At 49.8% G+C, this 16,469-nt stretch overlaps 1 protein-coding gene across 3 annotated transcripts in view; it reads left to right on the forward strand.

The window, feature by feature from the left end:
* The window catches only part of Hmcn2 (hemicentin 2), a 152,281-nt gene that overhangs the window by 7,587 nt on the left and 128,225 nt on the right, over positions 1-16,469 (forward strand). For all 3 annotated transcript variants that reach the window (XM_050155359.1, XM_050155357.1, XM_050155358.1), the window contains exons 2-4: positions 11,998-12,068; positions 13,362-13,520; positions 14,152-14,274. In XM_050155359.1, the coding sequence (XP_050011316.1) occupies positions 11,998-12,068; positions 13,362-13,520; positions 14,152-14,274 (353 nt within the window). The remainder of the gene's footprint in view (positions 1-11,997; positions 12,069-13,361; positions 13,521-14,151; positions 14,275-16,469) is intronic.

The raw sequence follows: 16,469 nt of genomic DNA on the forward strand, positions 1-16,469 counted from the left end.
TGTATAACATATTATACATATAAAATATATATTATATGTGCATGTGTGGTATATGTGTGTGCACATGTGGTATACATGCATGTACATGGATGGTGTATACTTGTGGTGTACATGTGTGGTGTGCATATGTGGTGTACAAGCGTGTGTGCATGGTGTCCATGTGTGTGTATGTGTGGTATACATGCGTATGTGTGGGTTATATGTGTGTGATTGTGTGGTGTGCATGTGTGGTGGTATATATGCATGTATATATAATATCCATGCATGTGATGTGGAGGCCCTAGGTCGGGGGCTGCTGCTGTTGCTCCCTTAACCTTACCTTTTGAGGAACTACTTCTTACTTCTCCTGGATCTGGAGTTCACTGTTTTAGCTAGAACAGCTGGCCAGTTAGACCCCGGAATCCTCCTGTCTCAGGACTGGGGTAACAGGGGCACACTGCCGTACCTGTCTTCATTCACAGGCAACAGATACTTCACCTGCTGAGTCATCTCTCCGGCCGTGGACAATATTACCAAAAGTCAGTACTTTGCTAGTTAGACATTGGTTTGGGGCAGAGAAGAGCAAAGAGATCCAATGCCGGGGCTACCATAAGGTGTGTGCATTTCCAACAAGAGGCACGCAACCCTGCCCATGTCTGAACAGATGCTGGCCAGGGCCCTCCAGCGTGAAGAAGATCACTGCTCTATTTCCCTGCTGACTCTTTGGAAGGTGTAGCTGGTCTTTTCTTTCTCATTTATTTATTCATTTAATGTTCTTTATGATTTAATTTTTATATGTGTTGATGGTTGGCCTGCATGTATGTCTGTGTGAGGGAGTCAGATCCACTGGAACTTGAGTTACAGACAGTTGTGAGCTGACATGAGGATACTGGGAATTGAACCCGGGTCCTCTGGAAGATCAACCAATGCTCTTAACCACTGAGCCATATCTCCAGCCCCTTATTTGCTTATTTATGATGATGTCATGTATGTCGTTTGGCATGGAAGCCCAGGTTTTTTTTTGTTTGTTTGTTTTGAACTTCCTTCTACTCCAAGACTGCTTTGTTTATTTCCTGGCTCAGACCCTTCAGGCTTTTGTCAGTGGAGGTTTATGTGCTTGGCTTCTGCGTTCCTAGCCATAGTCCCTGTGCAGCGCATAAGAGTTCTTTAAACATTGTTCTTATTTACTGATACTATAACTTGGATACAAGGTCTCATGTAGTCCAGGCTGGCCTTGAACTTGCTATATAGCTAAGAGTGACCTTGGACATCTGATTTTTTTGTCTCCCCTCCCTGCTTACAGGTGTGCACCACATCCCCTTATCCACTCTGGGGATAGAACCCAGGGCTCAGTGCATGCTGGGCAAGAGCTCCGCTAACTGAGCCAAAGTCCCAAGCTTGACACTTAACTTTCAAACACTCCTCGGTACTAAAAGATGCTGCTGGCAGGCACACATTCTATAGAACTAGCTGTTTCCCTGGGGGATTGCTGGTTGTTCTTGTTGGGGGATGGTGTGAGCAGTCATGCTCTGGTGCTAAATGTGCTTGTGGCGGCTTAGAGGTCACTGCTTCTGAACCCCTTCATGGCAGAGCAGGGAGATCTGAGCACGCACAGAACTTGCGCGTGCTCCTCTCTGCATTTCTAATTTAAAATGTTTGTTTGCATTTCCGAATGCTTGGGGGGGGGGTGTTGTCAAGAGGTGTGTGTGATGCATGCACACAGAGGTCAGAGAACGGCCTGCAGAAGTCAGTTCTACCATGTGGGTATAAACCTTGCAGCAAGCAGACTCTACCCCTGAGCCTTCCTGCTGGCCACTGTGTCTAGATACAGCCATGTTGTGAGAGTTCATTTTGATTGTCAGTTTGACTGGATGAAGACACACCTCAGGCATTAATGAGGCACGTTCCTGGTTATGCTTGTGAGGGGGTTCCTAGGGAGGATAAACCGAGGGGGAAGGGCCACCCTAAATGTAGCCCTCAGACCCTTTCAGCAGAGGGTGGGTCCCAACTAAAAATGAGGACGAGTAGGAAGCCAGCCGAAGTTGGCGGAAAGTGAGTGCTCCCTGCCTGCTACTTCCTGACCTGTAGACAGGAGGCTCCCCATACCATAAACTTCACGATTTCTTCCCAGCGTTCTTAACCACAGCCTCTCAACCATGGGTCCAAATGCATCCCTGCCCCCTTGCTTCTGCTATGCGTCTCATCGCAACAGGAAGGATGCCCGACACACAGCCGTGTCCCTCCAAGCAGAGCATGCCTTCACACTGATGTCTCCAGCATAAATCACTACCACATGCATCGTGGCAGCCTCTTCCTATGTAGAGCCAGGCCGAACACATGTGGCTTATCTCTGACCTCCCGTTCCAGCGCTGACAAACCTGGCTTCCTGCATCTGTCCGCTGTCCACTTACTCCATTATTCCATTCCAGCATGGACAGGCATGGGTTCAGAATCGTTAACTCCTAACCCCGTGGGAAAGGCCTTCTTAACCGAGGCCTGGCTTACTCTCCTTTGTCCTCTAAACCCCGTTTCTAAAGTGACTTAAACCAATTTCTTCTCCTATTTTTAAACTTCATTTCATATCTTTGTTTTATGGCGCTAGAGGTAGAACCCAGAACCAGGCTCTTGCTTTTGATTGTTTGAGACAGGGTTTCATGTAGCCATGGCTCTCTGTGTCCCAAGGATGATCTTGAACTCCTGATTCCTCTGCCTCCACCTTCCAAGTGCTGGGATTAAAGGGTATACAATCATGTTGATTCCTTGTGCATTCTAAGCACATATTCCGTTGCTAAGCATCCCATCCCTTCATAGTCATAATTTTTAAACTACTCTGAAGTATTTATTCTCTCAGATGAAATATTAGGTAACAGAAAATCTCTGTTAACTTCTTTAAAAAATTCAGCTGTGGGCTGGAGAGATGGCTCAGCAGTTAAGAACATCGGCTACTCTTACAGAGAGCCCTAGTTTGGTTCCAGCATCTACTCTGGGTAGCCGACAACTGCCTCTAAGTTCAGTTCTAGGGGACCTAACGCTCTTTTCAGGAATCTTGGGCATCTACACTAAGGTACACACAGCCACACATGCGTATGCCACACACATGCACGCATGCACACATGTTCACACACACACACAAATACAAGTCAAGTGTGGCGACGCAGGATGCAGAAGCAGGTGGTGAATATATGTGAGTCTGAGGCCAGCCTGGTCTACATAGCGAATTCCAGGACAGCCAAGTGTACGTAGTGAAATCTTGCCACACAAATAAATAAACTAAATTAACTTAAAATTAAAATCTTCTAAAACTTGACTGTGATTTTGCTCAAAATTTCATTAAATCTTGAATCTAGCTATAATTAACATTTGAAGGAATCCACCCGTCCCCAAAGTCCTGCTCGTCCCCCTGGTGACACGCTTCGACTAGCCACGCTCCATGTTTTTCCTATAAATTCCCCCAGCTCAGTTAAGATTATCTCTACCTGCATCCTTTCCCGTGTGTTACCATTTTGGCCAGGATGTTTTTATCCATCATATTTCATTTTGAAAGGTTGTATTTCTGGGATGTTGGGGAACAAATTGTTTTCATGCAATTATTGCCTTTTAAACATTTTTTTTTACCGAAGGCATGTATGTATATGCACGCATGTGCATGCATGTATTTGTGCATGTTCCTGCACGTGTGCGCATGCACATGCGTGTGTATATATGTGTGCGCATGTGTGTGTGTGCCTCTGTGTGTGTGTGTGTGTAGGCCAGAGGCTGATGTTGAGTATGTTTTTTGGTCTCCCTCTGCTTTGTTTTTGGGACAAAGTCTCTCTCCAGACCTGGAGCTCCCAATTAGACTAGGATGGCTGGCCAGAGAGCCCCAGTGGTCCTCCTGTCCTCACTTCCCCAGTGCCGGGGTTCTGGACACACAACAGTGCAGCTGGTGTTTATATGTGCTCTGACATCTGAATTCAGGTCTTCACACTTGTGCAGCCAGCACTTCCCTACTGAGCCTGCTCCCTAGGCCCTCAAGAGTTTTCTTTAAATGAAGCTTTAGCCTTTGGTGCTGTCCCCAGCTTCCTGAGTTGGCGCCCTTCACGCACAGGCTGCAGAGTCTGCCTTGGAAGCCCGGCTGTGCAGAATCATTTCAAAGAATTGTGGTGACGGAAGGCATCTCATCTTGTTTCTGGTTTTGTCATTTACAGGTCGATTCTTTTGGTAGTTGGTTGGTTGTTTCTTGGTGCTGGGATCAAATCCAGGGCTTAGCATACTAAATACAGACTCAAACACTGAGCTACAACCTGCTCCTTAGGATGCTGGCTCTTGATGTGAAGGTCTGTTTTTGGTTTCCTTTCGTTGTTGTGGTTGTTGTTGCTGTTTTGTTTGTTTATTTTTAAATGATTAGGGTAAGGACAGTTTTATTTCTAACACCCCAAACCAAAAAGCACAAAAACTTAACCAGAAGAGAAACCTAAATAAATCAGAAGGCAAAACAAACAGAAAGAAAAGGAATCCAATGAGTTGAGAATGCTGCTCAGTTGGGAGAGTGCTTGCCTAACTTGCACAAAGCCTTGGACTTGGTCCTTAGCACCACAAAAGGCTGAAAGCAGTGATCCAGCTCTGTAATCCCAGTCCTTGGGAACTGGAGGAGACAGGAGGATCAGAGATTCAAAGTCCTCTTCCACTGTATGGGAGTTTGAGGCCAGTCTGGGCTACTAGAGACCCTGTCTTAACACAAATAAAACACCCACACAAAACAAAAATCCTCTGTGTGGTTTGGGAACAGGTTCTGATTTCAGCAGGTATGTTTCCAGTTCTTGTTGTGGCGTTGCCAGGTCTGTTTCCTGTTGACATGTGCGGTCCCTTCCTTGTGACTGGTTCCCACATGCCTTACTTTAGTCCTGTGGTCATGGTGACTATTGTCTTTAATGCTCAGCTGGCTTCTCGCTGAGTGCATATGCAGGAGTTGTGCGTGTGGGTTAATCTCTTCAGACCATCCAGGAAGTTCTTCCTTTCTGCTCTTTGTCAAGCTTTGGCTCAGGGTTTGGCTTTTCCAGTTAACAATCTGTTTCCTTCAAACACTGACAAACAGGGACTGGAGTGCAGTGGTAGAGCACAGGCCCTGGGCGCCACTGCAGGACAAAACCCAAATTCGAGAAAGCAAAGACATATTTATAAAACAGTCTAATCATAAAATGTTCAAGAAATGCAGAATTGATTTTTTAAATAATTTATTTTTTATTTTATGTGCATTGACGGCTTGCCTAGGTGTATGTCTTTGTGAGGGGGTCAGATCCCCTGGAAGTGGAGTTACAGACAGTTGTGAGCTGCTACATGGTTGCTAGGAATTGAACTCAGGACCTCTGGAAGAGCAGTCAGTGCTCTTAACCGCTCAGCTATCTCTCCAGTCCTGAAATGCAAACTTTAATATTCTTATGTCTTTCCAGGCTTTGTGAGTGTGTGTACATATATGCATTTTTGCATGTTCATGGGTGTGTATGTTTATGTGTGTGTATGTATGTACATGTGCTTGTGTGCTCATATTTGTGCATATGTATGCAACTCATATATGGCCGACTTATATGCAAATACCCCCTTTTAAACATTTATTTGTATGTGTAATTTCATGAACGTGGAAGTCAGAGGAAAAAGTTTTGGAGTTCATTTCCCCTTTCACCATGTGGGTCCTGGGAATTAAATTCAGGTTATCAGGCTTGGTGGCTTTACCCACTGAATCATCTCAGCTGCTTTCATATACACATACCATCTTATTTTTTTCAAAATGCTCACTTTAACATATATATATATATTCACTTTTATGTGTGTGCATGTCTGCTTATCTGTATGTGCCACACATACATGCAGTGCCCACAGAGGCCAGAAGAGGGCGTCAGAGCCCCCTGAACCGGAGTTCTCTGGGGTTGTGAGCCTCCACATGGGTGCTAGGACCAGAACCCAGGTCTTCTGTAAAAGAAACAAGGGTTCCTAACTACTGAGCCATCTCTCCAGTCCCTCAGTCTTAACTTTTAAACTTATAGTCAGTGAGTGTTTTCCCCTCCCCAGTGCACACTATATTATGGCCACCTTTCCATGTCGGGACATTCACTTTTTCTACATTGGTTTTCATGGCTGTAGAAGACACCTCAAGTGATATTACTTATCACATTACCTTAATTTTTTGCACATCCCCTACTATACGAAGCTGGCTTCTTTCTGTCCCTCTGCTGCGGACCCACATGCATTGGGATGTGTCTGCAGGATGCATTCCTGGAAGTGAAACCGCTCTGTGGAAGTGGCCCCTGCCTTTTGCATTTTGATCAGTATGGAAAAATTCTGCCCTACCCAGGACACCCTGGGACACTGTGTTTATCACATCTGGCCTGCTATAAGGACTTTGGGCTACGTTGGTAGATGGCATGCGGTGTTGTGCTAATTTGCATATGCCTGATTGTTGGCTAATTTGGAACCTTTCAGAGTCTCGCCTGCCTGGGGTCTCTGGGGGTGCTGCCATCCTGGGTGAAGAGGTTTGGGATGGCTACACTGAACTCATGCTGCTGTCTTCAGAACTGCTCATGGTTGGGGCAGACTTTTTTTTTTTAGGATGCATGGGAGCTATGGGGCATATATGTGTAAATGGGGGTCTTTACCACCCTGATTTTGTGATTACCTACCCAGCCTGAGGAGCTTCAGGCCCTCAGCCTGACCATCTTCCCTCCTTTAACACAAAGGTTTTACACCTTAACCCAGGAGTCTTTCCCACTGCCTTGGGAGTTTCCTTCCCTTAGGCTGGAGGTCCTTTCCATGTTTAGCACGGGGGCCATTCCCTTAGCTTTGGGTTCTCACCCCTATAGCAGCAGGAGGGTCCTCATTCCTTTAGCCCCCCACCTTAGCCAGGGGGTCCTCACTCCCTCAGTCTAGTTCTAGCTCCCTCTCCGGAACATTAGCCATCCAGGCACCTGTGAGGCATCAGCTACATCAGGCCAGTTCAGGCCGGCTCCTGTCATCCTGACGCAGAGTCATGTACTGGGAAAGCGAATCCTGAATGTATCCTGAGGACTAGACTGGTTCATGTCACGTCAACGGCCAGGAGTGGGCCAGACAGTTCCTTGTCAAGGGGTTTTCCAGGCCTGAGTCTTTTCAGGGGCGAGAAGTTGGGAGGGGGTAGAGGGAGAAGGGGTGGGGGCTGGGTACCTGGGAGGTATGTGCCAGGGGAAAGGGGTGATGGGCCTGACGATGGAGGCCCCCAGAGGGGCTGGTGTGGGATCAGGCCAGCCTCCAAGGGTTAACCTTACTCTCTAAGGTTAGAAGGATTACCTCTGGCCAGGCAGATGCCAGTTTGCCATGGTCTTCAGTGCAGTCAGAAAAGCCCAGAGTGACACACTCCTGGTGTGAGTCATGGCAGTCAGTCCTGCAATGACATTGCTGAATTGAGGTGCCATTGAGTGGAGAAGGATAAGGCAGGACTGGGAACAGCATTCTGGGGAGAGGGATAGCAGAAGTAGAAGCTCTCAGGCCAGCAGGACTGTGGTCCAGCACACATCGAATGAACAGCAGCAGACGGAGCCAAGACCCACTGAGTAGTCAAGAAAAGAAGCCCTGGCAGGGGCCTCTGAGGAGCTTCTGGACTCCTGGGGGGTGGAAGAGGCTCTGGGACCATTTTTTGCTCTTTGGGTAGCGCCATCAGTTTGGTGGTCTTGTCTCATCAAGTCTGTCATTGGGGGTAGCTGCAAACAGGGTGTCATCTTGGCTCGGGCTCGGAAAATGGAATCCCAGCAACCTACACATCACATTCTCCAGCTCCTGCCTCCTAGGGATGGGACAACTGAGTCCTGGAGAGGGTGGGCATGATGGTGGCAGGGTAGGGGGTAGGGAGTTCTGTTGAGGTTACTGGGGGTGGTGTGTGTGTGTGTGTGTGTGTGTGTGTGTGTGTGTGTGTGTGTTGAGAACTTGCTACAGACTCAAATGCTGCTTGACTATGGGGGAGGAAAGATCTGGAAAGAGTCCTTGATAAGAGGATGAGAGATTGTTACAGATGAACTCTAAGGGCCTAGCCACAGCCTGACTATTCCCACGGGGACTTACAGGCCAGACAAGGGGCTGCTAAAGCACCTGGACTATCCCAGCCCTGCATGTTCTACATATACCCCAGAGAATTCTGAGTTTGCTGCAGAGGGTGAGCCTGGGCCAGGATTCTGGAACTCGTAGGCAGGAGAATGGTTGAGGGAGTCACGGTCCCAGACTTAATCATTCCCACGGCCAGTGTGCCCAGCTTTAAGGAGCTGCACGCTACCTCTGCCCAGCTGTTTGGCAAATGTCCTTCATCAGTCACGAACCTCCCTCCCTTCCAGGAGCAATGAGGCCCAGCAAGTGAGCACAGAGCATCTGCAGCCTCTAGCCTGCTTGACAGCCTGGAGCTGGGGTCAGAATGACCCAGATCCCAGCCCCATCTCTACTGATGCTTGCTCATAATTCCTTGCTCAGGTCACTCCCTGGACTCCAGTAGGTTTTATTGTGCTAGGGATGTGGGGCAGTGTGTAGGGTGTTACCCAGCATTCACAAGGTCTTGAGTTCCACCCGCCCTGAAAGAGCAGAGTGAGATGGTGTGTACCTGTATCCCAGAAGCTCAGGAGGTGGAAACAGCAGGGTCAGGAATCCAAGGTCCTTAGTGGCTATATAAAGAGTTCAAGGGTAGCCTGGGCTACATGAGACTTTGTCTCAAAAAAAAAAATCCCACCTCTAACAACAATAGATTCATGCCTGTCAACATGACTGCCACGGCCCGTCCCACCCCAAAGCTGATTTATGGAAGCTTGAATTTTCCATGTGGTAATGTGGAGCCCAAGGGAGGGTTTAGGTCATGAGGCTGCACCCTCAGGAATGGGGTGGTAGTGTTTTTTTCTGGGCTGAGTTCTCCTGAGATGAGCCTACCCTCACGCTCTCCAGCCTGCTCACTTCCACTTCTGCCGTATGTGACTCCCAGAGCCCTCAGCAGGTGCTGTATTACAGTCTTGGGCCTGTTACCCTTCGGAACTGTGAGCAGGGAAAAAAACCTTTCTTCTTTTAAATCAAGTAGCGTCAGGGATTCTGTGACAGCATCAGGAAAATGAACTAACACAAAGCAGCAGCAGCCTCACCCAAAGCCCACTGTGTCAGGGAGGGACACCATTGGGATTTTTTTTTTTGTTTAGAACCAGCTGTTAGGGAGAAAGAGGGACCCAGTAACCCACCACACACACACACACACACACACACACACACACACACACGCGCGTACGTAACTCTCAGCGTGACAACTTGACACCCTGCTCTGTTTGGCCCTGTACTCAGTGTCCTGCTGGAAACGGTGTGGGAGCGCCAGCCTGCCCAGTCTCCACAGGCGTCTTCCCTGATGATGGGTGCCATGCTTCTCTGCCCCTCCCACAAGCAGCTTGTGGGTGAGCTCTGAGAACTCAGCCCCTTCCTAGTCGTATCCAGATGTTTGCTCTCTGGGGCAGGAGGAGGCCAGACAAGAGGCAGCTGCTTTGGGGTGACTTGGTCTCCCAAGGGAGACTGACAACTTAGGGTTTCTATTTCTGTGAAGAGACACCACGACCATAGCAACTCTTATAAAGAAAACATTTAATTGGGGGAGCTGGCTTACAGTTTGGAGGCATGCAGGCAGACACGGTTCTGGAGAAGTAGCTGAGAACTCTATATCTTTCAGGCAACAGGAAGTGGGCTGTCTCAGTGGGCGGTATATTGAGCATATATGAGACCGCAGAGTCCGTCTCCATAGTGACACTTCCTACAATAAGAACACACCTATCCCACAACCACCCCTTCTAATAGTGCGCCTCCATAGTGATGATACTTCCTACAATAAGAACACACCTATCCCACAACCACCCCTTCTAATAGTGCCACTCCCTTTGGGGGGGCATTTTTTTTTCAAATCACCACAGACACCTTCTCTCACAGGATGGACTTTCCCAGAACCTGGGTGGTAGGAAGCTGAGCCTTAGATGTTAGATCCGGGACGCTCACCCTCCCACCCAAGACTGCCCAGGTTATCATAATCTTGTTCCAGTACAGTGGTTACAAACAACAGGGACCGGAGCAACACAGTGGTTAAGCGCACGGGATGCTCTTGCAGAGGAAAAAAGCTTGACTCCCAGCACCACATGGTGGCTCACAACTGTCTGTAACTCCAGCTCTAGGGGATCTGAGACCCTCTTCTGGCTTCTGCAGGCACCTGCACATGTGACACACACACACACACACACACACACACAGGCGTACATACACATAAATAATAATGTCTTTAAGTGGACTGAGAAGATGCCACACATAGCACTGAGACAGTGCATGCTATGTAGCGTGAGGGCTGGAACTCGGGTTCCCAGCACCCAGGTAAAGGCCAGGTGAGTGGCAGCCCACCTGCAATCCCAAGACACAGGAAACAGGGATTCCTGGAGCCATCTGACTAGGCGAGCTGCGTAGGGGAGCTCTGAGTTCTACAGAGATCTTACCTCAATATATAATGCAGAGAGCAATTGAGGAAGCCACTTGATGCCAGCTTCTGGCCTCCACATACATGTATACAAATGAATAACCACACACATGTGAGCATGCTTACACATGCATGCATACCATACACACAAACAAAGGCAAAAAGAGAACATTATTTTTAAAAACCAAAGACATAAAACATTCAAAGAAAAAGAAAATCAGAAGAGGAGGTTTGAGTGGTGACTGACATTCAATCTTGCCATGTATACCAAAGGAAAAACCAAACCAAGGAAGGGAGGGTGATCATCCTCAACCCATCACCTCTTTCTCTATTCACCTGTCCATCACCCATCTCTCCATTCATCTGCCGTCTGTCTATCCAACCATGCATCCATGCATCTATTCATTATCTATCATCAGTCTACCTACCTATCTACCTATTTATCTCTCTCTCTCTTACTTTCTATCATCTACCTATCTTCCTATCTGTCTACCTATCATCTATTTAGCTACCTATCTATTATCTGTCTGTCTATCTGTATTTTATTTTTTTATTTTTTTAATGTCTATCTGTATTTTAAATAGCCTAGACTATTATCTGGCACAGAAACAACCAGGGTCTGGGCAATGGTTCAGGGAACAAAATGTCCCTGCACAAGTATGACTTCCAAAAGTAAATCCACAGATAAAGAATGCATGAGTCTCAGCTGTGTGCTCTCAAGGGGTGATGCACCTTAGAACCCACACTCCTCTCAGGGTCTAGACCACGGCCATCCCCATAGCAGATCCCTCTGCCTTTTCCAGACTCCTCTACCACACGGGCAGCTTCTGTTCTGACACACTCCCGAGTTTGGCTTCTTTCTCATGCTTCCTTCATGTGAGACTCACCCACACTCGTACCTAGTAGTTTATCTGTTTCGTTGCTGAATTTGGGAACTGGTCACAGTGGTCCCCATTATCGACAGCTTCGCTTTCCATGCTTCAGTTCCCAACAACCCACCAAGAGCCAAGAAAATTCTAGAAACCACTCCCTAGTTTTAGACATCATACCATCCTGAGCAGAAGGATGGAGCCTCACACCACCATCCTCTGCCCTCCCCAGGAAGTGAGTCTTACATTTTGCATACTGTCTGCATCGTATCTGCTGCCTGACTGTAATTTAATTTTTAGTTACTAGACTCATCACTCAACCAAGAAGCTCATGTTCTCTTCTGAAGTTCCATCAGCCTTGGAGGGACATCCCCCTGCTCCATATCCCCTCCCATAGCCAGTGTGTGGATCTGAAGCTTTCCCCCAGAGAGACGGACTTTCTGGGGAGCATCCAGCAAGCTTGTCCTGGGGTTGGCTGCTTGCTGTGTGTTCCAGAATGGAGGAGCTGTTTCCTGTTCTCTTTGTTTCTCCCAGCATCCCTTTCCTTTTGGGAGTAGGAATGGACAAGATGGCAGAGTAGAGATTTCCTAGAGGAGGCTTGGGACCACTTTAGAAATGGATTTGCCCGTGGTCCTTTTGTGCTCTGTGAAACCCACCTGTGTCTCTTTCTTTCCACAGATATCGGCCCAGTGACCCTCACAGCAGACCCAGTGGTATTCCAGAGAGAACTGCGGGAACTCTATGTTCAGGTGGGCTGCCCGCCATCTTTATTCTTCTTTCTCTTCAGTAGCAGAGCCAAGGAATGTCCTCCTCCTTCCCTGCCTTGCTTCCCACACCTCGGGTTGGTTCTGGAAGTCTGTACCTCTTGGGCTCCTCTCCTCATCCTATGGAACGAACACCTCACAGAGCCCTGGTAGTGGTGCCGTTTTATGAATGAGTGAAGGGGAGAGACTGCTCCATTGAGGGTTTGTGTGGGGGCCTGAGGAACAGCTCGGTTCAGACCCCTAAGCCAGGTCTGAGCCTAGGTCATGTGTCCTCGGCCACCCGAATGTCTTTACCTTACAACACATCCGTGTCCAGCAGCTGTCCTTTTCATGACCGCTGAGGCCACCAGCTTCTTGCGAACAGGGACTCCATAGATAGCTGGGTCCTCCAGAGCCTGGAGCAGGATCAAGGACACTAGGGGCTGAGGATGTCCCTCTGGGGTGAACGTGAGCTAAGAAGGTTGAGTTGTGGGGTTGGCCGCTGCAACAGACTGGGCTTTAAACAGCATGTGTTCTCACCCCACAATAGCTCCGGGCGCTGCTGGGCAGGGAGGGTGTGAGTAGAGTGTGTCTCCCTCCTCGAGGGCCTGATGCCAGAGCAGGTGACAGAGAGTCTTTCTCCTTGCCTGGCCCGGCTCCACTCCAGTCTTTACTCCTGAAACCTTCGCTGGCACAGGTCTTTCTGAGCCTGTCCGCAGTTGCTCCCATTCAGCTTTCCCTGTCACGTGGTGGTAAAATGCTTATGCACGTGCACGGGGCAGGTGTGTGTGTGTGTGTGTGTGTGTGTGTGTGTGTGTGTGGTTGCCGACGCTTGTAATCTCAGCATGCGGAAGCACAGACAGGATCGCACAGAATCAGCGAGCTCCGTATTCAGCCAAAGATGTGTCTGAGAACACAAGGAAGGGTTAAAAGAGGATGGGCGACATTGGCCTGTGGCCTCCACACACACTGCATATATGTCTATGAACATCCCCACACACTCGTGCACACACAAGAACACATATACCATCGCCACACATTTACACACTTACTCGTATAAGGCTTGCTAACGCCTTGTCTGCTCTACCCCCATATTCCATACCTTCTACAGGGTGGGGCTGTCACTCATTCATGTCACTTGTCTAAAGTCACAACAGGGCAGATGCTGGGAGGGACAGAGACCACAGCCTGACCAGGCGAGCCACACTGAGGTGGTCTGAGGCGATTCCCGACTCCCACCGATTTTAGGCGTTTGTAGACGGGGTAGGTGGCAGCTGCTGACACACTTCAACCCTCCAGGGAGGCGGTGACTGCCCAGAGATGAGCGTGGGTGCCATCAAGGCTGCCGTGGAGATTGCCAACCCCGGGTCCTTCATCTATGTCTTCTCTGATGCACGTGCCAAGGACTACCACAAGAAGAACGAGCTTCTGCAGCTCCTGCAGCTGAAGCAGTCACAGGTGAGAGGCCAGCTTTAGGGATGGGCAGCCGTGCAGGAGGCCAGAGGAGGGAGTAAGAGGGTGGAGAGCAGCCAGGCTACCCTCCTGCAGCTCCAGTGCCCTGTCCTGCCCGTCTAAGCAGTGCCTCTCTAAAGGCGGGGCTGCAGCTCTGGGCCTGTGGGCTCTCACCTCCTGGTGAGGCTTGTGTTTGGTGCAGACCCCATTCCTTCCTCCTTCCATAGCCCAGCAGAGTCTGGGCAATGCTTCTCCCACCCTCATCCTCGGCCCTAGTCCTTGCAGCTCATGTCCCCTTGTCCTTGTGTCAGCGCTCAGAAGACAGGTTGGGGCTTCTGCCTCTTGCTTTTGTACCAATGGCTGGGGGAGGGGAGCAGGGTCAGTCTGCTGTTGGGGAAAACCTCCAGATTTAGGATGACATCGTTGCTCTCTTGTCTAGAATATTCTAGAGTTCTTCAGGGTTCTCCTCACAGTAGCCCCCAGGGGCCACTCTAAGAGGAGTCCACTCCTGTCCCTTTTCTGTCACATGAGTGTGAGCACTGGGCCCTGTGTCAGCTCCTGGTCCCCACCCACAGGACACTGTCATCGCTCCCATGGTCAGGTTCCTGCCTCCCCTGTACATCTGCCTGTCTTTCAGGTGGTCTTTGTGCTGACGGGGGACTGTGGTGACCGCACCCATCCTGGCTACTTGGCCTATGAGGAGATTGCGTCCACCAGCTCCGGACAGGTGTTCCAGCTGGACAAGCAGCAGGTGGCAGAGGTGAGCAGTCACAGACTGTTTCTTCTGAGCCCGCTGCCCCGTGGGTGAGGGCATTGGGTCTTGCTTGGTGATGTACACATGAGCTTTGTCTGGTGGTTGTCACTGGGGGGTCTTGAGTGCCTACCTCTAGGCTCTGCATCATCTCATTGAGTGTCCGAACCCCCAGGCACTCTGGGGGAACACTCTGAAATAGAGCCTGAGACTTGGAGCAGCTGCCTGTGTCCCACAGCAGGGCCAGAATTTGACACATTCTAGTGTGACTGTAAGGTTGGTTCAGACTGTCCCAGAATCTGGGGCAAGAGAACCTCAGATTGGATCCCAGGGATTTGCTTTAACTCCTTTAGGGTTCGATTTCCAGATTCACTAAGCCCAGAGCACACCAGGTTTCTGTGTTCCTGTCCTGCCCCCTGGCCAAATGACAGCTGTCTCCTCTTCAAAGCCCTCTTCCCTCTACTGTGTCCATCCTTCTCAGTAGCACAGGCCCGAGCTACCCTCTCTGGCTGAACCAAGAGGCCTGGCTCAGTGTTGCAAATCCTCCAGTGTTAGCCGATTTCAAACCGTGGTCATGGAGTCACGGGGCAGAGCGAGAAGTGTTGCTTAATACTGACACCCAGGTTTCCTGAGCCTGTATGGAAGGACCCCTGCATAATACAGGACATTATACCAAATCCGACCTGTATGTCCCTCCTGTTGTCCCCTGCCTAGAACCTCTACCTGCATTTCCTCTTGCCCACCCCTCAGAGCCCAGCCAACCTCTTTCCTGCTCTTCTGGCCCCAGGGCTTTTGTTCAAGCTTCTGTTTCTCAGCTCCTCAGCCCAGGATAGATGCATCTTCCCAGGCAACCAGCCTCCACTCCCTGCCGAGGTCAAATCTCTTTCCACACCCCTTCCCACTCACGCGGTGCTACTGTATATAATTGTCATTTTGTGCTCGGGTTATTATTCAATGCTACTAGATCGAGTGCTCTCAAGGCTGGGCCGTGCAGGGCACTTCAGGCAGACACTCAAGAGAGGTAACGGGTGCCGCTGGGAAATAACTGGGGACAGAGCGCTTGGGATCCCGTGCCTGCTGCTCTGGGAAGGGAGGTGTCTCGGAGGCAGCCAGTGGTCTCCAGGATGGGTTTTGCGAGCTGTGTATTTATGAACCGAGAGGATTGGTCTCTGGGGCCATGTTTAGATTAGCGTGCCTCGGCTCCCTGTTGACAGATGGCGTTTATGCATCTCGGTGACACAACAGGCTTTCGTTTCTGGCTGTCAGCCTCTCCTGGCACCGGGCCCCACGTGAGGGCGGGAGGCACTTCAGAGTGGAGGGACAGCTTTGTCCCTGCTTTTAGGGGAGACACTTCCTTCTTTCCAGAGACAACCCAGACAGAGGCAAGGCAAGTTGCTGAGGACAGCTTGCCAGGGCCCCGTCTCCAGGCACCCCAGGCAAGCCCATCAGCTCTTTACTGTGGTAGTCTCACTTGGTAGGACCCCTGACAGCTGGGTTGGGCTTTGCGTGATGGCATGGATGCTCCTGGGCATGGAGAGCTTCATGCCTTGGATCTGGATCTTTCTAGATGTTCTCAAACACTTAAAAAGCCTGGGAAAGTGGCTGGGACAGCCAAGGCTCTGGTTATTCCCCAGGAAAGCCAGTCCAGTGGGGCTGGCTGGGAGAAGTCTTTCAGATTTCTGAGGAGGCGTATGAAGCAAACAACATACACTCTTGGGCAGCAAGATCGATATATTCTGCACACTCCATTGTGGTCATTTATTAAGTACCGGCTGTATGCACTGTCAAGGAGGATGCAGCCTATCTGAACCAGAGGATCTCTGTCCTGGGGCACTTGGCGTGTTCTGGTTGTAAACTTGGCCTCCCAGGCTGAAGGAGCCCCCTTTTTGGGTTTATTCCACAGTATATGGGGGCAGGATCGAAGAACCTCTGCCCCTGGCAAGGCAACTTAGGACTCTGATCATCCTGGCACAGGGGGTGACCATAGTGGAGACAAGCACCGTGACACTGGGTTTGTCCTAGGGTGTTGGTGTGTGTGACTGTGTGTATCCAGGTGTGAATTTGTTCATCTGGAGACTGGGGTCAGCACTGGGCAGCTTCCCTAGTTGCTCTCACTTGACTTTCTGGGTCACGATATTTCACTAAAGCGAAACTAAGCCGGGCAGCTGGGCTTGAGTGTCTGTGCACCTCCCACACTGAGCTGG

The sequence above is a fragment of the Alexandromys fortis genome, unplaced genomic scaffold (genome assembly GCF_014885135.2).
Source record: "Alexandromys fortis isolate MF-2015 unplaced genomic scaffold, M_Fortis_MF-2015_v1.1 scaffold_72, whole genome shotgun sequence".
In the NCBI taxonomy this organism is placed as follows: domain Eukaryota; kingdom Metazoa; phylum Chordata; class Mammalia; order Rodentia; family Cricetidae; genus Alexandromys; species Alexandromys fortis.